General features: G+C 33.9%; 2 protein-coding genes across 2 annotated transcripts; one reads left to right on the forward strand and one right to left on the reverse strand.

Annotated features, from left to right (window-relative positions):
- Window positions 1-1093: 1093 nt before the first annotated feature.
- LOC111009466 (Far-red impaired responsive (FAR1) family protein) lies at window positions 1094-5338 on the reverse strand. Its single transcript, XM_022282553.2, has 3 exons — window positions 5226-5338; window positions 3943-4499; window positions 1094-1531 (listed from the first exon to the last, which is right to left on the reverse strand). Coding segments are annotated over exons 1-3 (753 nt in total). The 5' UTR covers window positions 5227-5338; the 3' UTR covers window positions 1094-1336.
- A 1770-nt stretch (window positions 5339-7108) lies between these two features.
- Window positions 7109-14744, forward strand: LOC111009345 (uncharacterized). Its single transcript, XM_022282396.2, has 5 exons — window positions 7109-7336; window positions 8221-8393; window positions 11103-11201; window positions 11300-11451; window positions 14112-14744. Exons 2-5 carry the CDS (start codon window positions 8223-8225, stop codon window positions 14497-14499), a joined length of 810 nt encoding a protein of 269 aa, XP_022138088.1. The 5' UTR covers window positions 7109-7336; window positions 8221-8222; the 3' UTR covers window positions 14500-14744.
- Window positions 14745-21598: the final 6854 nt, after the last annotated feature.

Raw genomic sequence — 21598 nt, forward strand, 5'->3', positions numbered from 1 at the left:
CATCCATGTAACCCTTAGTGGTAGTGGTATGATTTATTTTTAATGCATTGTTTCATTGATTAAAACAAAAAGAAATCATGTAATACGTGAAGTAATCATGCAATTGAAATTCCATAAATAAACAACTATAACATTATCATAATTCTATAGTGCACATATTCAAGAGTACTGATTAGGTAGCTATAAGAAATGACGTCAGACATTATAACTTATTATCCAAATGACCTTTCACATACAATGAAATCAAATAAGATAATATTTGACATACAATGAAATCAAACAACATAACATTATCCAAATGGCGTAAACACAAATACTAAGAAAATAACTTATTTTGCAATACGTACTTAGTTCAGCGTAATTAACACTCATCTCTAATCAAGTTCGAATTTTCCCGTCCTTACTTGTTGTACTAAAAAAGAAAAAGGAAATACCATTGAACAATGTAAATATGAAATGTTTATGACATTGAATATTCATTTTTAGGATTTATGCTTATTTGTTAAAAATATATAGGATAGTGATTGAAATGTTACTCCCCTTTTTTAGGCATAATTTGGTCACATTTATACTACTCAAATGGAGATTTTTTTTTTAAGCTTTTGATACAATTATGTAGGTCATACAACGGTTTTCACAAGGATTGAAATTAGTGAACCTTATAAAAATTTTGTAGATATTGGTAACTAAGATGTTTTAATTAAATGATTTAACCTTACTTAAAAGAGATGAATTTTTTCGATAAATTCTGATGAACTCCATAATAAGAGAGAAGGTAAGTTCTCACAAAATACTTTACAAAAGTTAGCCTAAAGGTTTCTATAACGAAGTCACCTACCAAACTCGTAAAAGTAGCATTCTTTTTTTATGATGTTCGGAACAACTATATTTTCCTGATAACTTTTCATGTCTACAATATATTTTCGGACAGGTGATTTCTTTTTCTTATGAGGTTCGAAACAACTATATTTTCCTAACAACTTTTCGTGTAAATCACCAATTTGTCGAGGCACCAATAACCTTCCTAAAAGTTGGGGTTCGTATCCTCATAGTACTAAAATAAAGTTCATCAAAATAACTTGAAGAACATAAATTAAAAATTAAGAAAAAACTGAGACTAATGAAAATAAGATACAAATCGTTTGAATGCTGTACAAAACATGACATACATTGCGATCTACATGCAACGAATGCCATGCCCAAATATACTCCATTTTTTGTGAAACTGAATTGACATCTAAATGCTGGAACATACCACAATGATTTCTCACCAATCAATTTCTTCATCTTCATTTTTGAATCCCAAACTGCAAGTGTAAAAGGTATAAACCAAATACTATCTGTGATTCTGTTGCTCTATGCTTTCCATCTCCTTCACATTCTCTACTATATGTTGGATCTTCCTCGACAAGTTATCGTTATGCTCCTCAATGTATTCGAATATTACTTCTAGATGCCTTTTATATGTTGCCGATCGCTTTTTCTCCACTGCAAGCTGTTGAGATAGTTCCCGTATCTTATCGTGTTCGTTCTGCAAGAGAAGAGGAGCAATACTTTGACATGTAAGACTATGGAAAACAAGTTATTTGATTGAGTTATCTAATAACACCCTTTATGGCGAGCTTCATGTTAGGTTGTTTCATGATCCCATAATAAAAACTACAAAAAGAATGGCTTATAATAACTAATCTTTATCAACACATGGGTTATAAGAAGAGTCAAAAGCTTAAGCTAGAAACAGAAGCCAATGAGATCTCAAAAGGGACACGGACTCTGGCCGGGAAGTTGATTCCGTAAGCCGAGCTCTAACATCCCCTTGAGTAAACCTTCCAGAAACTCTGTTTCTATACAATCTTAACACACATCAGCAGAAAAACCAAAGATGCCAAACCACATACTGTTCAAACTAGCAAGAGAGGTAAGATCAAGAGTGTCCTCTATGCAACAAGATAACCAAATTTACACTACATGCATAAAGAAAAGATGGAAGAACTAATTTTGGCTCCTTACTAAAAATACTTAAATTCAGGCTGACAGAATGATGTCAAGCGCTTCCCTAATGATGTCAAGCGCAATCCCAGGAGGGAAGAAACATTGTTAAGGTATCTATAAAATATTAAATTTACAGTAATCCATAAGCTTAAGCTTTTGGTTGATTGGTGATTTAACATAATATCAGAGTAGTAGATCCTGTATTCGAAATCCTGTAATGTCATTTCCTACTCATTTAATGCTGATTACCACTTATTGGGCCTTGGACAAATTTTCATGCCTACAAATTAGGGGGAGTGTTAAGATATCTATACAAGATTAAATTTTCCGCAACCCATAAACTTAAGCTTTTGAGTTGAGTTTTTGAGTTGATTGACGATTTATCAGACATCATACATAACCATATATTTAGCATATTTTACCTGTACACTAAATATGATTCTAGATGTCTCCTTGAGAAATGGAGCATGGGCACTGTCTTACAAAATCAACAATATTTTAAAGACCTCCCACCATTTCCACAGGAAAGAGTAATAGACAAACAGAGGATTAATATCTTCACATGCTTTTCCACTAAACACACAAATCTGAGGCTCAAAATGCAAAAACTAAAGAGGGAAACAGTTTTAATGTTCTAGGGTAAATTTTCCGTAGTACCAACATCCACATCAAAATTGGATCATCTTTGAAGATATTGACCTGCACATCACCAATCATTCTGGTCTAATCAAAACCCAAAAAGTCTTCTTCATAGTTATAATGTCCAAATATCAAGTCGGCTAATTCAAATTTATATTGATCATTAGGGGCCTCTTTTTTGTCCCAAAGGCTTCATGTTGGAAATGTAGTTGAAAGGGAAGAGAAGTTCATTCAAAGGGGATGTAGAGAAACTTTGCGGGGCCTTGGGAAACAGCTTCTTCTTGGTGTAAAATTGAAAAGTTTCTTTTTGGTAACTACGATGTCTCTTCTATACCTGTTAAATAAAGTGTTCTTTGGAGCCCTAATCAGATTTGAGCGCACAGTATGTATCATCCTTCTCATCTCCTTTTATCATCTTTTCATGAAAAATTCTGTTTTCTATTAAAAATTAACATGGTCAAATCAGATTCATGACTCTACTCGCTTGCAGCAGATAACTAAACAACAAACAAGAAGAATGGTTCCCACAAGCTTCCAGTTCTAGATTCTGAAATCCTGCCTCAACTTCCCCCTCAAATTTCTTCTGGAAGTCAGATTTCAGCTTTAGGCCACCCCGACAGAAATAAATGCTGTGCCCGTAACGTACTAATCTCTGATTTGAAAGTTCCAATAACAGGCCAAGTACTGTACTTCTAAATTCAACATATTTTCCCACAGCACACATCAAACAACAGATAGGATGTGATTGATAGAAAGCACAACACAGAGAATCCATATCATCAATCTATCACTTGATGCACATAATTTTAGTTAAAAGTTGGTTCTCGAGCGACTTTCCTTCTTTACGGTAGATCAATTTCTGGAACAAAGAAGTAAGAAGCCTACTTCTCCAAAACCTAATTGGTGAAATATTTCAAAATCTTATACAATACAAAACACTAACAAGATGGAACAAGGGGGGACATCACAAGATCACCATATGGACTGTTTTCATGGGTTCAAATAAAAGCAACAGAGATAAATAAAATACATACTTCACTGGTTTATTAGCCGTATTGTCCATTTTACTCCTTTTTAACCCTTTTTAACCGATAAAATCACAGTAGAAAGCTTATTAGTGAAAAGCTAGATCACTCCCAAAGAATCCACTTGACAACTTCTTGTTTTCAATAAGAAGAGAGAATCCAGTTTACAACTTATGCACGCCCACCGCACCAAAAAAAACTTATGCACGCCAGATTACAAGAAGAACATGTGTCACAGTGTCAGGATCTGAATATGCAAATTTTAGAATAGGGAACAAGATCTTACCGGATATTGATCATATATGCAATCTCTTCGGCTTTTCCCAGGTGATAAAGGATGAGTATGCTCTTTTACAAATTTAGTCACAACCCATTTACCAGAATTCACTTTTCTCACCAAAATCATTGCCCTGCAACCTACCCTCGTCTCTGCCCTTTGCCTCACAATTTTTTCCCGCTTGTCTGGCATTCTATAACCCTCTTTGTTGCAAACTAATGCACGGCCAATAGCTGTCCCATCTCGTCGTGATCGCGAAAGCTTGCTGACACGAATTACAAAACCCACACGTGTAGCATAAGAATTATAAAATGCATGAGCAGCTGCCTCATTGTCAAATTCCTGGCCAACATACGGCTCATCTGCTTGCACTACTGGTAATCCAGGAACTGAATCCAGAATCGCATTCCTTCCAGATGAATCTTGAATTATTTTCTCATCTCGGTCCTGATCGAAAATCCTTTCGATAGAACTTACACCTGTTTCATTTTCATCAAGGGGTTTACTATCCTCCACCACAGTCGAATTTCCCACCACCTCGCTATCACCATCAACCCCGAACTCCACTGCAATTAACAATCAATCCTTTTTCAGAAAATTCCTTCACCAAAATGGAAACAAAAATAAGAACTGAAGACTGGTGTTGCAGAAAATTTACCAAAAAATAATGTACAAGCATATTCTGTTCACTCAGGGGTGAGAAGCCAGACATTACACGAGAGTTGATATGGTAACTGAGTCAGTGTGTGCCCGGTGTAGATGATTAAACCAAACCAAGAAAACTTCTGTATTTTATTGATTGATGAGTTTATCACTTCAACAAACTATAAATCCTTCAAAAGTTCAATTGCGATCTCCACACATAAAAGTAACTGCAAAAGGTAAAGGAAAACGACCCAAGTCACCAAACCTAAAACCGATTCAGATAGTTGAAATTCTCAGACGCTCAGAAATCGAATGTTTCTCCCATTCAATTACCCATAACACAGAGACAATTCCTAATTTCACAGGGAAAAAAAACTACAGAGACATTTTCCTTCAATTTCAACATTATCCCTAAATTTTTCTCGGCCCCCAAACAAAGAAAGCCTCCCAATTTAACAACAGAAATGCACCGAATTCCCCGATTCACCTCCGATAAACTCACTCCAACCCCTCGTAAACCATCCAAGGAAAAAAACCCAAAATCAAAAGCACGACGAAATGCCCAACGGAAATACAGAAACTCCATTCAGTTCAGAAACTAAGATTTCAAATTAACTCATCGCTGAACGTTTAGAAACAAAACTTACTGAAAAATTCACGACGATATTTGATCGAAGTGGCAGAGAGGGGAGGATTCGGAACGGAGTGGGAGAAGGGGGAACAGAGACGGTGGTGGCGGTGGTCGGGTTCAGGTTGTAAAGATGGGGATTCGACTTTGAATGTCGTGTCGCAATCTGATTGGGCCGATTTCAAACCAGAAAGTCAACGTTTAGAACTAAACCAATCAGAGGGCGACACGTAGTTCGCTTTGGTGGACCTCTTACGTGGAGGTACTGTTTGGACTTCAACCGGTCCAGTTTTGGTTGGGCCGCGGTTCGGTCCAATTTGATGAGATATTTAAATAAACACATCCCGTTAAATTACAAGTTTGGTCCTGAATTTGGAAAATTTTTTAGTAGGTATATGAACTATTAGTTTTGTATCTAATTGATTTATTGGTTAGAGATCCATTGTATTGAACACAAAATTGAAATTTAAAAAATTTATTAGACCCCATTTTAAAAGTTTGGATACTAAACTTGTAATTTGAATCCATTTATTTTTTCTAAACTTGTAATTTGTATTGGTTTTTCTAGCGACTACTTTGTTGAATAAAAAATTTTATAGTATTAGGATTCAAAAGATATATTTTACGAATGGTTTTGAGATATGACTAGTATTGATTGAGCAACAATTTGTATGGATGGAGGAGATTACTTAATATTGAGTTGTTTTGAATCAATAACGAAACAACAAAATAAAGATGATACCCATGTATGAAATTTTAGGCTTCAACATACAAAACCTGATAAGTTAAAAATACTAGTCCATGATCGCTAAATAAGTTATGGATTGAAATTTTGTTTGAAAGGTAAAACGACCAAAAGACGGTTGCAAAGCCTTTGAACCACTCAAGCTGATGTACTTAGATCTCTTAGTATAAAATGTTATCGACATTGATATTCTCTTTCGTTCTCGAAAATATTAACAACAATACTAGTTGATTTACATCCACTGAAGAGTTTAAGGAACATACAAAATAGTTTTGGGTTGTGTAAGTACCTTAAATGATGTGTCTCATAAACTATAGTACAAATTGGGAGATTGTTGGAGTTTATATATAGTTATATTAAATAATCAAACATTACTAGGTGTGATCTTAACTATGTGTAGTTAAAGTATATTGCATTACATTGTTGATAAAACTCAACCATGGATCACATGTATATCAAGAGAGTATTGTCTTTTACTTAATTATATGCTATAGATCTTCTCATCTTATAGTTTTTTTTTTTTTTGACAGGGATAGGAGAAACGAAACTAAGAAAGGGAAACATAACAATTAGAAGTGATTAAAAAGGAACTTCCTCAAGCCAAATGCGATCCAACTGTTGAACAACTGCATTTTCGTGTTAGGTTGTGAACGCATTACCTTCACAGTGAGTAAACGAGAAACGAACCAAACCCGACAAAGAACATTGCCTGTGAATTCTAATCTTGTAGTTGACATGAGACTATGTTGGTTTCACATTCCTAACACATGTTTGGTCAATCATGTCTCATCATCGAATTATTCTCAATCTTCTCATATACATCTTGCATTTTACGATATGAGTAGTTAATACATTTTAGACAGAATTTTTTGGCCTTATCAATCGTACCCCTATTTTCTTATGCTAACCACTACCACATCAATAAAATATTGACAATATAGGATTATTACAACCATAATCGAAAAATCAATTAAACTTCTTTAAAGTTCAAAGACCAAATAGACGAAACCATCCAAAAACGGTCCAAATATGTAATTTAACTTTAAATTATCTTAATTAGGCACAAATTGAAAATTCCAATTTCAATAGGGCAATTTTTGACAATAGGGCAATTTTGGAGGACATATAGGACAATTTATTCTATGTTGTGCCCAAAAATGCTTTGCAAGTAGGCCAACCCCAAGTCTCAGTCTTTAGCCGACGTTCAGATTCAGACTGAAAGAAAACTCGCTTTCTTCTCTCCCAAGCGAGGCCTTCGCCGGAAGCTTTTCAACCCCTTCCTCCGCCACGAAGCGAAGCCCTCGCCGGTCCGTTTTACCCCTTCAATTTCTCCAATTTCCGCTAAAACGAACCCAGTTGATCTTTGGGTCACTCCTGTTTCAGAGGTTCGCTTTATGTTTTCTCTTTATTTGCTTCATCGGAAATTGATTTGTTCGGAATCGGGAAGATATGGTGTATGTATTTCATTTCGTTGAATTGCGTGGATTGTTACTCTCTAAGCTGTTTCTTCTTTCTTGGTTCGTTTTCTTATCGAACTGGAGATCTCATTCTAGTGTTGCGACTGCTTCTCTTGTTATTTTGGAATTGTTAAGATTCGTCCTCCGTGAATTCGGAGTCTTGGGGTTGAGTGTTGAATGCTGTGTCGTGATTTGGGATCTGATTGGGTTCTGGAAATCGTTGTAAAGAGCTTAACTTAATTTATGGGAACTTTTGTGGCTTTGGTAAAGTTGAAGAAAAATTTTCTGTGGGGGATTGTTCCATGCAATATTCTAAGAAAATTCCCGTTGAGAGGCTATTTCCAACTTCGTGATAGGTAATGCGGGATCAAGTTATGGCTTAGCTGTAACGATGCTTGCAGTTTTGTGTACTTTAACTCCACCAATATAGTCAATGATATAACAGTTATAATATGAAACTTTGAGTTAATGGTGTTTGTTTCAGATTTTTTTACCATTTATTGTGATTGCTCGTTTTAGATTGTTGTTCCACACTGGTCACGTTTGATTCCCTAATCTTCATTTTGCAATTACATAGATGTCTTGATATAATTTTTCTATTAAAAATGTTTTTGATTTGTTACTAAAGCTATAGTCTGTTGGTGAAAATATTTGAGTGCAGGCTTCATCCTTCATTTTCAATACATAAATAACATAGAATTGGAAGCAAAGCAAAAAGAAAACATCTTAGATAATCCAATACTCTTTTGTTGAAAAAGAGACAAGGACTGCTTCTTTTGTGCGTTCACCTTTTCTTTCTTTTTCAAATGCAGAAATGTATAGTAATGTTGAAGCCCAGTCCGCAGCTCCAAAACCTCCATCAAGCTCTCAGCCAAATCCATTTGGAAATGCATTTTATGGTGCCGGATCAGGACTAATTCGAGGTGGACTGGGTGCATACGGAGAGAAAATCTTTGGATCAAGCTCAGAGTATGTTCAAAGCAATGTGAGTACTAGTTACTTTGCAAACTTATCACCATTCAAGACTTAGTTCAAAAAAGGATTAATACTTCTATAAAAATACAAGATCACAACTTGGTGATAATGGTTAGTGCTGTTTCTTATTTGTCTGTGCATTAAAAAATTTTTCATTGAGAAACATTTTTTAGTTGAATTAGTGAAAAAGTGCATCAAGCTTCTAGAACATTTGGCAAATTTCCTTTTTATCTTAAGGGTGATCTAAGAAGCACAAACACTTTAGTTTCGATAACGTGTTCGTGGTCGCCACGTGTCGACGTGCCACCGTGTCTGCGTCATGTTGTGTTTCTATTTCATGTTTGTATCCTTGCATCTCAGAGGGTGGTATATCAATGCCCTCCATTTCTACTCTACTCAATAATGCTTTACAAACTACCCCATTCATATTAATTACAAAGGAATGGAGATAGAGAACTCCATGCGCTTCTGGGATATGGCCAAGCACATATTTGGGACTCCCCCTAAATGGGAACCATAGAAAGGAAGCCTTCTGGCTCCCTTTAATTGAAAAGCTCCAGCATTGGCTAAGTAGATGGAACAACCTTTTCATTTCCAAAGGAGGCAGATTTACTATCTTACAATCTGTCCTCACAAATCTCCCCATCTATTACCTCTCCCTTTTCATGCTACCTGGAAAGGCTGCGGATCGTCTTAGTAAAATCTTCAGAGATTTCCTTTGGGAGGGATCGAACTCAAATGGCAAGCCCTATCTTATCAACTAGACCCGCACCCAACTACCGCTACACGAAGGAGGCCTTGGCGTTGGTAACATCAACCAAAGGAACTGAGCTTTATTATCTAAATGGATTTGGAGATTTATTTTGGAGCCAAACCACCTATGGAGGAGACTCATTGCGGCCAAATACAAGGCTCACTCTCGGATACCTGGCCATCCAATCGTAGAAATTGTTTTAAGGGGCCATGGAATGGAATTTCTATGCAAATCAGCATTGTCAGGACATATGCTATTTGCAAAGCGGGTGAAAGAAGCGCCCTCAGTTTCTGGCACGATAAATGGCTCTTTCAAGGCACTCTGGACAGCCTCTATCCCAATCTCTATGCTATTTCGACCAACAAAGAAGCCACTATTTCTGAACTTGGTCTCACTCTACAGCCTCCTGGGATTACAACTTTCGCAGACCACTTAAAGATGATGAGCTCTCTGATTGGCTGGCCCTCTCCCATATACTAGATACAACCACCCCCACCTCTCTTGATGACCAATGGACATGGCATTTGGAAACCACCAGATCTTTTTCTACAAAATCTACCTATCGCATTCTCACCACTAACAAAGATCTCACTGCCTCCACCCTCTCCCCTCGAATTTGGCAAGGGAGCTGCCCTAGGAAAGTCAAGTTCTTCTGTTGAGAACTTAGTCATGGGGCGATCAACACCCATGACAGACTACAGATAAAACTCCCCCACATCACCCTATCCCTAAACTGCTGCCTTCTCTGTTTTAAAGCAACAGAAACACAGGGTCATTTATTCACTCAATGTGATTTTGCATATTGATTTTGGAGCCATCTACTCGCAGCTTTTGGATGGGAAACTCCCTTGCACAGAAATCCAACTATCTTTCTTGACCAGATATTGGCGGGACACCCTTGTAAGAGAAGGGAACTGACTCTATGGATACAGTTTGCTTGGGCCTTCTTTTGGAGTCTTTGGTTGGAAAGGAACAACAGGGTTTTTAATGACAAAGCTCTCCCTTTTGATTTATTTTTTGATAGGGTTATTACCTTAGCTCTCGGGTGGTGTAAATGTTTCTACCCCTTTTTGTAGCTATTCTCTAAATGATCTTATTACAAGTTGGAAAGCTTTCTTGTAATTGTCCATGTGGCCTTTTGTATATTTCAAATCATCAATGAAATATTTGTTTCATATAAAAAAAAAAGAACATCTATTTTTTCTCATTGCCCCTTCAGTACGTAGTTATGTTCATTTCTCTTCTCCACTATCAAAGTCTCTAAGGTACTTGAAGTCTGAAGATTTAGTCAAAGAAAATGTGGAGCTATTTTTTTTGTGGACATAGATTCAAAAAATGGAAAAAGACGTCTACATTGTGGCTTAATGTGCCGACAGCTTTCATGTGTGTGATATGGTTATTAAAAAATGAGAGAATATTTGAAGTATCCGAGTTTGGAAGAGGTACTAGATCTAGATAAATTTCATGCCTTATTGGTGTACTTTTTCAAAATCTTTTTGTTATCATACTTCCTTTCTAATTAACTAAAATTGGGGTGGATTTCTGTAATACCAATAGGGAGTGTGGAGAAAGGAGCATTAACATTTCACGTAATCAATTGAAAAGTGTTTCTTTTCCCAAAAAAAAAAATAAAAAATAATAATAATAATAATAAAAGAAAAGGAAAAGAAAAAAGGAAAAAAGAAAAAGAAAAAAAATTTGTTGATAAAGAAGACTTGGCATTCATAATCCTTCCTAAACATTACGTTATCATTACTCTTCTTTAAGGATGATGGAAATGGTTCTCTTTCTTGCGTGGATTGAAATCTTGCAAGAAAGATGAATGCCTTCTAATGATTGAGCACCTTGAGATTCTTAAGCATTTGCCTAATTGTTTTACTTCATTCTTTTGTTCTCAGATGAGAGAAGGCATTTTTTAGACTTTTTTAATTATTTTTTTAATTTTACTTTTTTTTCAATGAACAGATAAGTAGGTACTTTTCTGATCCTCAATACTACTTCCAAGTGAACGACCAGTATGTGAGGAATAAATTGAAGGTTGTCCTATTTCCATTTCTACACAGGGTATGTACCAATCTTATAATTTCTCCCTTGTTGATTTTTTTATTTTTTTGTTGTCCCTACTCTCCTCCTTACCCCTTTACAATTGTTCATTGTTTCAGGGCCACTGGACGAGAATAACTGATCCAATTGGAGGACGACTGTCGTACAAGCCACCGATTTATGATATAAATGCACCAGACTTGTACATTCCATTAATGGCTTTTGGCACTTATGTTGTTCTTGCAGGCTTCTCACTTGGTCTTCAAGGAAAGTGAGTGCAAATAAGTTTCTGGGTGTACCATTAAATATTTTTATTTTATTTTATTTATTTATTTTTTAAAATGAGAAACCATACTTACGTAGACCAAATGAAAGGATTTACAACCGGATAATAAAAAGAATAGCATAAAACAAAAGGGACCCAAGGACCCAAAAAACAAGCACAAAACATTAAACAAAGGCTCCAGTCGTTGAGAATAATAAACAAAGGCTAAGTACAATGGAGACATCGAATTTAGATGTAGTCCTTCCTAACCTCTCCCAAGACATCTCCACTCCTAGTCAAAACTTGTAAGACATCTCCACCTCTGTAAAAATCCACTTGTTTCAAATGTTCCACAAAATGGCCTCCTCCACGAGACTCCCTAGTCTCTTATGGAGAATGAACCAACATGTCTTTAACCATCTAGCGAGAGGAACTATTACAAGCCAAGAGAAGATCAAAAGTCTCCAAAAATTCCTCCCAAATCAAGGCAGCAAAGTTACCCAAAAGACACACCATTGTATACCCAACAACATCAAGGAAGCCCTTCAAATAAAATTAATAGCGTTAATCCTCCCATTCTAGACTTCTAGGAAAGAAATAGAAAACCTTCTCATGGACTCTAACCTTCCACTCGGAGGAAAACAAAGAGGGGTTTGGAAGGGAGGAACCAGACAAAAGGGAAAAAGAAAAACTAGAATAAAACCCATGCTTGAAGGATTGGGGCTCCACATACAGACATTCCTTGATCTAGGACAAAAGGAAACCTTGGTAATAAGTTATAACTGGAAGTAACATGGAGCGATTGAAACCAAATTTCAGTCTCAGAGAAGACAGAAAGTGAGGCCAAGGGAAAAGGGGGTAAAGAGTGGTCTCCATTAACCAAAAATCCTCCAAAAAATGAGCAACTAGGCCATCCGAATAAAAAGTTTAATAAATTTCGGAAAGGAATGAAAACCAGATTGGGTGCCTTCGTAGGATTCTTGCATGTGCTGTTAAGCCATAACTCGAGAGATACTCAACTGAATGGGTCTCATATTTACTCACAACGATCCTATGCCACAAAATGTTAGGCTCTAAAGGAAAGTACGACGTGATAACCACTCGGCCGCAAGGTCTCTCATTATGAACTCTCAGATTACCTATACCCAAAGCACCTGACTCACCCCATTTTAAAACCATGCCTTACCAAAGTAAGTCTCATAATCCTCTTCTCATGACCAAATGGATGTACCAATTTTAGCTGTGTCACTTCTTTTTTCATTTTTCCTTCTCTCTCTGTGTTTTATGATCGACCTTTGCAAAATACATGGAAGCTGGATTCTCTGTGTGTTATTTAGTTGCATATTTTCTGATGAAGTATGAATTATTTGTGCTCCTGAAGTATTGTTTCAGTTTGATGTATATGTTTTTCCAAGCGTATCATAAATTTTGATTAAAAAACTGTTTTGGGAAGCCGAATGGTAAGTACTTGGTTAACACAGCCACTCTCATAATACCAATCGTATTTAAACTAAATTGCTGAAAAAGGTTAGAAAGAAATTGAAAGACTAGATAGAAAAATCACCAAGTGCCATTTTTTTGGTAGGTTATCTTTGGGGATGTAGGAGTAGATGGCATTTTGATTTGCAATATCAGTAATGAAGACTGGTTTCAACTAAGGTAGATAACTTTGTTGCAAATGAATTTTTAATTAAGCATCTACAGAAATTTGAAGGAACTCTAGACGCATGGTCAAGTCATTTGTAACTAAGGTCTAGGATAGTTACTACTAGCCAAGTCATCAGGTTATGCAGAGAACTTTTTTTAAGGCCGTGAAATGGTAAATCAGTTTGCATCGTAATCAGTGCCCACTGAATTTAATCAGGTAAAAATAAACATCTTAGGTGGTTTTATTTAAAATTTTATTCATCCAACACTATGGTTGTGGACAGTTCTGAAATATCAGAAATATGTTGACAATATTGAGAAAATTATGGAAACAAAAGTGAAGAAAAAACAAATAAAAAGTTCTCCATATTCTTAAAGGAAAAAATATACTTGAAAGGTGCTCATGATCTTCATTTCAAGGAACGGATAATACCTATAATAACTTCCTTCAAATAGGTTGCTCCATGGGCAAGGTTGGATGGTGAGGGGATTGCCTTGGGTAACTTATCCTCCAATTTCCTAATTGACATCAGCAGTTATTTAAGCATTCAATATGTTGAGGCTGATTATATTGCTGATGTGCTCGCTGTTCCTAATATTTTTCCTCACGAGTTTTGTTATAAATATAATTAACACTAGCACTGTATGGTGTATAACCAAAGGAGTATTAAAGTTTTTGCTGTGATATTTCTTTTCTTAATAATTGTTATTTAAATATTTACAATCTCATGAGTTCTTGATGTTTGCTATATTTGAGATGTCAATATTTTGATGAAACCATCATTTTTATTCTTGGATGTTTAGCAGATTAGGATTTCCTTTCCTTAGCAGTTGAGTACTTGAGCTGTGCTCAAGTTGTGAATGCCCCTCTGGAACGCTTATGACTTTGTTTCACACTTCAACTTTGATCTGCTCATCATTCTCAAAGTCCTTCTACAGCCTTATTTCAATTACGACTACCCATCCAACAAGAATCAGGATTATTTTTAATTAATTATCATTTCCTAAAATGATTGTAGGTTTACTCCAGAAGCTTTGAGTTGGTTGTTCATCAAGGGATTGCTAGGTTGGTTTATGCAAGTCATGCTGCTTAAAGTAACACTCTTGTCATTGGGAAGTGGGGAGGCACCGTTACTTGATATCGTTGCATATGCAGGATATGCATTTACCGGATTGTGTCTGGCTGCCATTGGAAGAATATCAATGAAATACTCTTACTATTTTCTGATGCCGTGGACGGCCTTATGCATGGGAATATTCTTGGTGAAAACGATGAAGAGAGTACTATTTGCAGAGGTGAGGAGCTATGATTCAAGCAGGCATCACTATCTCTTGCTCTTTATTGCTTTGGCTCAGTTCCCACTTTTCACTTGGCTTGGAAATGTTAGTGTCAATTGGCTGATATAAGTGCAATGTTTCTGTATTTTTTATTAGAAGCATGTCCTTAGCCATCTTTAGATGTAAGCAAACTTTATGAGATATCAACCATTAACAGCTTTTTGTGCCTTCCTAGTTTTACCATTGTAAAATTTTTTGTACTGGTTTCTTCTACTATTCCTTAGAGTTTCAGTATTTCTTTTTTACCCCTGAATATTCATGTGCTGGCCTGGCCCCAAAACTCAGGACAGGAGTAACATGGAACTTTTTTTCAATGTTTTCTTTCTTCATTTTCTGTTGATATAAAGGGTTGGTTTGAAATTAACATGTATGTCTAAATTAAAGATAGCATTCTGTTTTCCAAAGCTACTTTCGAAAGTTATTTTTTGGTTGGTTTTAAGTTTTTCGATTTTCAAATATCTCTTTTATAAGCATAATTTAAGATGTTATGACAGTTGCAGCATGTGCTGCACAGAAAAGCAGAGAAAAGGAAAGAGAGAATGCAATGCAGCTACATCATTTTGATGTAGGAAATCGATTACCAAGTAGTTGCTTCTAAACTGCCGTGGAGTATTGTCGTTTTTCTTTTCTTTTGTTTTTTTAGTTTGCAGGGTGGGATCGAATATGGACCTCTGGGATGGTAATCTACTCAACTATACTCGGGTTGATGTCTATGGAACATTGTGTTTTTTTTTAAAGTATAACATGGAAGGTGAGAATTTGAACCCATAACTTTGTTTATCGAGATATAAACTTTAACTAGTTTAGTTATGTTCAGGTTGGCATGTCTACGGGATTATGACATATATATTCGATCAAAAGGTCGGAGGTTCGGGAACTAAAAAGAAACTTGAGGTTTACGTGGGTCATTTTGATTAAAATATAGATATTCAAATTTTGCTTTTACTTTTGTAATTTTGAGAAGTGAGTCAATCTTAATTTTAAACTTCCAATTTTATGTAATTAAGCCTTAAATTTAAATAACTTTAAGTGCTTACCAATAAACATTTAAACATTTATTTGAAACGATACCAATAAACATTAAAACTTAAATTAATTTTAATTGGGGTGAAAAAAAGCACACAAGAGTTCCCCATACTTGTCGTACATTGAAAACTTACTAACTAATTAATCATGTGTGTGGTCTCTCTGTTCCCAAATGTTGGCATAAAACACCTCATTGTCACAAGAACTGTGGATGGCAGACTGATTGTGAACCTATAAACCCTAATTCCAAGCTCTCTTTTAGCCACCTCGGCACAAACGCCTCCAATCATTCTGCTGGCTGATCTCCTGAGCTCTTTCATCGACCTCTTCATCTTTCCTCTCAAGCCATCATCATCTCTTCCATATCCACGGGAGAAGTTATAGCTCTTTAAAAAAGTCTGTCGAGCATGCCAAAAATCACGGTCATGACGACGTCGGTTTGCGTCGTCTCCTTGCATGACACTTGCAACTTAAGCTCTAAAGAGATTGATTTTGCTTCAAAAAATGAATGTGAAACTCACATATATATAGAAGAATACTTAATATATAGTAATTGATTTATTCTCTCTCTCTATTCTTTAATACTTGTTTAGGTTGGTAAACCAAAGGACATTTTTGGCCTTGTGTGGTTGTAACCTCTGATCTCTCTCTCTTTCTCTGTGGTTATCTTCACAAACACTCAAGTGAAGAAATTGGCAAAGTGGCTAATTAGGTTGGTTTATGTTAGTTAAGAGTGGTGGAACCAAATTTCTGACCTTTTAATCATTTTATTGAATTGAATCTTGTTCAATGTAATGGATCATTAATTAAGTAGTGGCCTTAATTTGTCACTTTTTATTTTATTCTTCAATACTAAAAAATATGTGAAAAAATATGCAATAGCTTGAATAATGGATCGGGAACAATCTTTGCACCAATTCAGATGATGATAATTCCTTCTTTCCAATAATGGGATGGGAAAAAGGTGGAAATGAACAAATTGAGCAATTTCTAACGTAGTGTTTATTGTTACCAGAATTGTGTAGTTAGAGTTATCCCCTTATACTGGGAAAGTATTAATAAATGGTTAAATTTATCGTAATCCATCTACCTAAGTTTTTGGATTGATCGAGTTAACATGGCATCAGAGGTAAGAGATCTTGTGTTTCGTAACTCCCTACCTAGCATTTATTATTATAATTATTTCAGATTCAAAATTAGCGTATTTCGATTGATTTGTTTACTAACGCTTGGGATGAGTTATGGGAATCAATTTAAATTAGATGGGCAGAGACCCATCACATATTAGATTAACAAAAATATTACAAAAATGAAAAAAGAGGGATCCAAAATTTAAGAATCAAAATGAGATTTTTCACCCTCTTGAAAATTGATCAAAGAAATCCCAATTCCTCCGAGGTCGAAAATAGGGTTCATGATTTGGTGTGACATATAAATAGGGTTTAAAATGCTAATGTGTCGAGGTTTGATTTTTACAGAAAAAAAAAGTTTAACAATGTATTTTGTTGGTACAATACACCGGGATAGTGATTCAAACTTACGTCGGTTTCGTTGGAGATCCGTGTTCAAACTAGTTGAGCTATGTTCAGATTGATTGTTTTTAGCCAATGTTAATAAAAGTTTTGAGAAAAATCATGAAATCTTATAAAATTCTTTGTATTAACAAATGAGATATAATTTAGTCCTTGTATGAAAAAATCATTTTGGTCTTTGTCTATCAAGTTTCAAAAATAGATTTTTAAAAATAAACCCAACTTGCATCACAATTACATGAATGATGATTGAGTTTCTGTCTCTTTGGATAAAGTAAAAATGACTTAACTACTGAGTTGAATTGAGGTTGATATATTTGAACATAAATTAAATACGACAGTGACTTAGATAATTTCTTTATAAATTAAAATAGAAACGTTATAGACATAAATAGAATATTTGAAAATTTATGGACCAAAATAAAATAAGCATCAAAGCTTAAGGATCGAAATCAGATTTAAATGTATTTTATGCCCTCTATTTTAATCACGTAAAGGTATTTAGTGAAATATATTCTTCTATGATTTATTTGTATCTTATTCAGATTAATGTATTTCTCCTCACGGTTTTTTTTCTCATTTATACGAATTATTACTGCGTTTTATTATTTTAGGATTAAATCGATGGTTGAGATTGAAATTATTATTAAAGAGGGTCTATTGGATTTTCATTTTACAATTAAATCAAAACGTGATCCAAAATTATAGGTCAAAGCTTTTGTCAAGCGGGCCTTGTTACATTTCTATTACCACATTTTATGGTTAAATCAAATCTAATCTGCCAAGTTAAACTCTATATATCTCCATCAAAAGGTTGTGAACGTAATTTAAGATCAAGGTTGAAGTTGCACTTACAACTGTGCCATCTCCCGAGGGACAATAATAACCTTCTTGTACATGTCATTGCTACATTCATGACAATCATGACAATCATCACAGGGTCTTTGCACTGTTGCGTGTGTGGACGATTGGTTTAGGTAGGGTGATGATCGATTATCTACGGACACCCGTAAGGATTAGTGCATGAGACTGCGATCCAAAAACTTACTCATAAAACTGACCCTTTATTTAGAAATGAGAAAAGGAAACATTAGCATATCACAAGAGCGAGATGAGATTTGGAACCATGAACTGGGAAAGTGAGACCTTGTGACAGTAACTATAATCTATATGAAAACTAATGAAAAGATTATTCCGAGGGAATTTTGAAAATCTTAGGGGGCCTTTTTTTTTTCCTTCTTCTTCCCCTTTTTCTGAGAATGTAGATGTCAAGCATCTTCACATGCTTGGAATTTAAGATGCCCGAAATTTTAGATGTCAAACATCTTCAGATAGTCATTTTGTTTTGCAGGAAAATTTATAAGTATGTTCGGGAATATTTAGATAACAACGTTTGTTTTGTAAGATTTGTACAAGGGAATGTATTTAAATTACGTATTGTTCCAACCGTCATCATATAATATATATGTTAAATTTAATATTATTTAAATTCATATAAAAATTTTAATTTTATTAATTTAATATTATATATATATTTTTTCGATTTTAGTTTATGTTTGGTTAGTATTGAAAGAGTAAAATAAATGAAAGGTTGCAGGCTAAATTTGAGTTAAAATAAATTAATATATTATAACACGCTAGATTTAAACTAAAATAAATTAAGATATTATACCATTATCTAATGTCCATTTTATATCTAAATGTAGCATATAAATAAAATTTTATTTAGACATTTATCAATAAATTAGTGCAACCCTTATTTTTAAAATATAATAAAACAAATGAAAAATAAAGATTATTGATGAAAAAAATATTATAGAACAAAAATGACGAGGGACAAAATTGTCAAAAGAATATTTTCAACATGAGAATCTTAAAATTCTATGTTATAGGAGGACATCTAAAATTAGTCAGACACCGTATGGGCATCCTAGACTTTTAAAATTGTCCGAGTATCCAACATTCCAAATTCCCACTAAACAAATGGCCCTAAGATTAAAATGGTAAGCTTTTGGCAGGTAGGGACAAATAAATCTAATAGTGAAAATTCATACACAAAAAAGACATTTGTCTTTAAAACTTAAGTCTTGACTATCCTACTCTCATAAAACAATAAATGTCATACATAAAATATATTACATGAAGATTACATGTCCAAAAGGGTAGATCTTGTTTTCAAATTTGAATATAAGGACATAATAATAATAATAATAATAATAATAAATCTCTAACTAACCTCTTTAGGCAACTTACAATTGAAATAATAATGACCAAGCTATTTTATATATACATAAAAATAGAATTTTGGAATGATATAGTCGAACGAGCTAATTTTGAAATGGTATAGGGTCCATTTGGTAACGTTCCCGTTTCTTTTTCTCTTTTCTAGTTTTCTTAAGAAATCTAAGTATTTTACAACTAACTTTATTTCTTGTTTCTCCTGTTTTTGGAACATTCTCACAGTTGTATAGAAATTTTGGGAACAATCAAAACAAGTTTCTCTTTTCGGGTTACCATTTCCAATTTGTTCCAAAACATAAATAAAAACATTGTTTTATCATACTTGAATTCTTGGAAGTTGAAACCATGCAATACATTTTTCTTAATTAAAAATAAAGAAACATAAACAAGAAACATGAACGTTACCAAACGAGTTCACAGTCGATTAGCAAACTTATAGTTGGACAAAAATTAGCAAATTTAAATACCGACCAAATTATAAGTTATACGTTAATCACTCGATTTTCTCGAAAATTGAAAATTAATACCAATGAATATCACGAGAAATGATGACATGGATTTATGATTTAATTTAGACTTCTAATTTAACAAATAACTATATTTCCAAAACAAAAAAAAAAAAAAATACAAGATCCCAAACATCCAAAACATGGATGGATCATTGTTATGTTTTGTTTGGGCCGAAAGTAGAAAGCCCAATTAGTAGTATTTTCAAAAAAATTGTTAAAACTATTAAACACAAAACAGAGATCAAATGATATAATACAGAGCCTAGTTTCTTTCTTTTTTTTCTTTTGTTTTTGTTTGTTTTAATAGTTGAAAATGAAATGAATTGTATATGTATTTTACTATTGAGTTCATTTATTATTCTTGGAGATCTAAATATTTATTTTTCAGAGCTTGTTTAATTTTTTTAAAGAAAGAATTTAATGCAATCATCAAGGTTTTTTTTTATTATTAATGATTTTTAATCTAATTTTGTTAAAATAATAAAGCCAATTCCACCTATCACATGCATTGGCATCATTAGGGATTTATTCTTACATTTTTAAACCTTTTTCTTTTCCTTCACTATATTACTAATTTATTAAATTATAGCTTTTATTCTTAAATTATAAAATTTGAATTCTATGCTCAAACTTTTAAAAGTTCTAAATATACCCTTAATTTTGTTTTTTCTTTCTGGTTTCAAAATAGCCCTTTGACCATTAAAGTTCAAGTACATGTTTCAATCACAAAAAGATTGAGGGGTAAAGTTGAGAATATTTAAAATTTAATGTCTAAATTTAAATTTTATTATTGAAATCTATTCACAGAGTGGGAACCTCGGCTACTAATCTAATTTTGTCAGGGAGAAGGATGATGAAAGCTTTATATGTTACTTGAATATAATTTCATTAAAATTTATTTTTAGATTTGATTTTCATTATTTTTAATTTGAAAAAGTATTTACTCTTAGATTTTTATGACTCATTTTAGAGAACAATTACAAATAACTTGTCACACTGAGCTTTTATTTCTTTCTCTATAATAGGGATATTTGGTCAAATTTAATCAAAGAACAGAGATGATAATGAAACTGTATAAAATATAAAGATTAAACTAAAATTAAGATTAAAGTACAAATTAAAAATATAATTTAACCATTTATTTTTAATTTTGTCAATCATGTGGCTTTAACTTTCCCATGCAAGTTGGTCTACTTTGATGGGCACCTAATTCTCTAGGGTACATAGCCACCATTTCTTTTCTTTTCTTTTTTTTTTTTTTTAATTTTTTAAAAATAAAGTGATATATCCATGAAATTTAATAAATAAGAAATAAAATTTATATGTGAGGCTGCTAAAGGGTTTGGCAGAAGCCTTTGTGCTGAGGGACCAATTGTTCCTCATAAAGATTTTGACTCATCAAGTTTAATAATCAAAAGTGAATCATATTGTTCCATTTTTTTTCCCTTTTAAAAGCCTTAAAGGAAATTAGAAAAAGAAAAAGCATTGAAACCCAAATTTCCAAATGCTTTTTGGGTTTTGTTTATGTTTGAGAATTATGGGGGCACCAAAAAAGTTGAGTTCAGATATTCTCATTGAGAAATTTTGAAATGGTGCAAAGAGATTTTGATAAATGATGTGGGTTCAAAATCACCCCTAGAAAATAGTGTCGGGTTTCATAGATTGTGATATTTTTGTTGTTTAATGTCGACATGACTTATTCTGTCCCATGCATGTGATTTTTAGTCGCATGTGGTTCACCGATTCCATAAAAAACTTCCATTTATTGAAGGGGATCGGAGCATAGTGCGCTTTAGGCACCAAGCAAGAAACGTCTAAGTATGTAGGGTCGTATAAAAATGTATCTCTAGATAATATTGG

The sequence above is a fragment of the Momordica charantia genome, assembly GCF_013281855.1.
Source record: "Momordica charantia cultivar OHB3-1 chromosome 5 unlocalized genomic scaffold, Mcharantia_2.0 BLBB01000005.1, whole genome shotgun sequence".
NCBI lineage: Eukaryota > Viridiplantae > Streptophyta > Magnoliopsida > Cucurbitales > Cucurbitaceae > Momordica > Momordica charantia.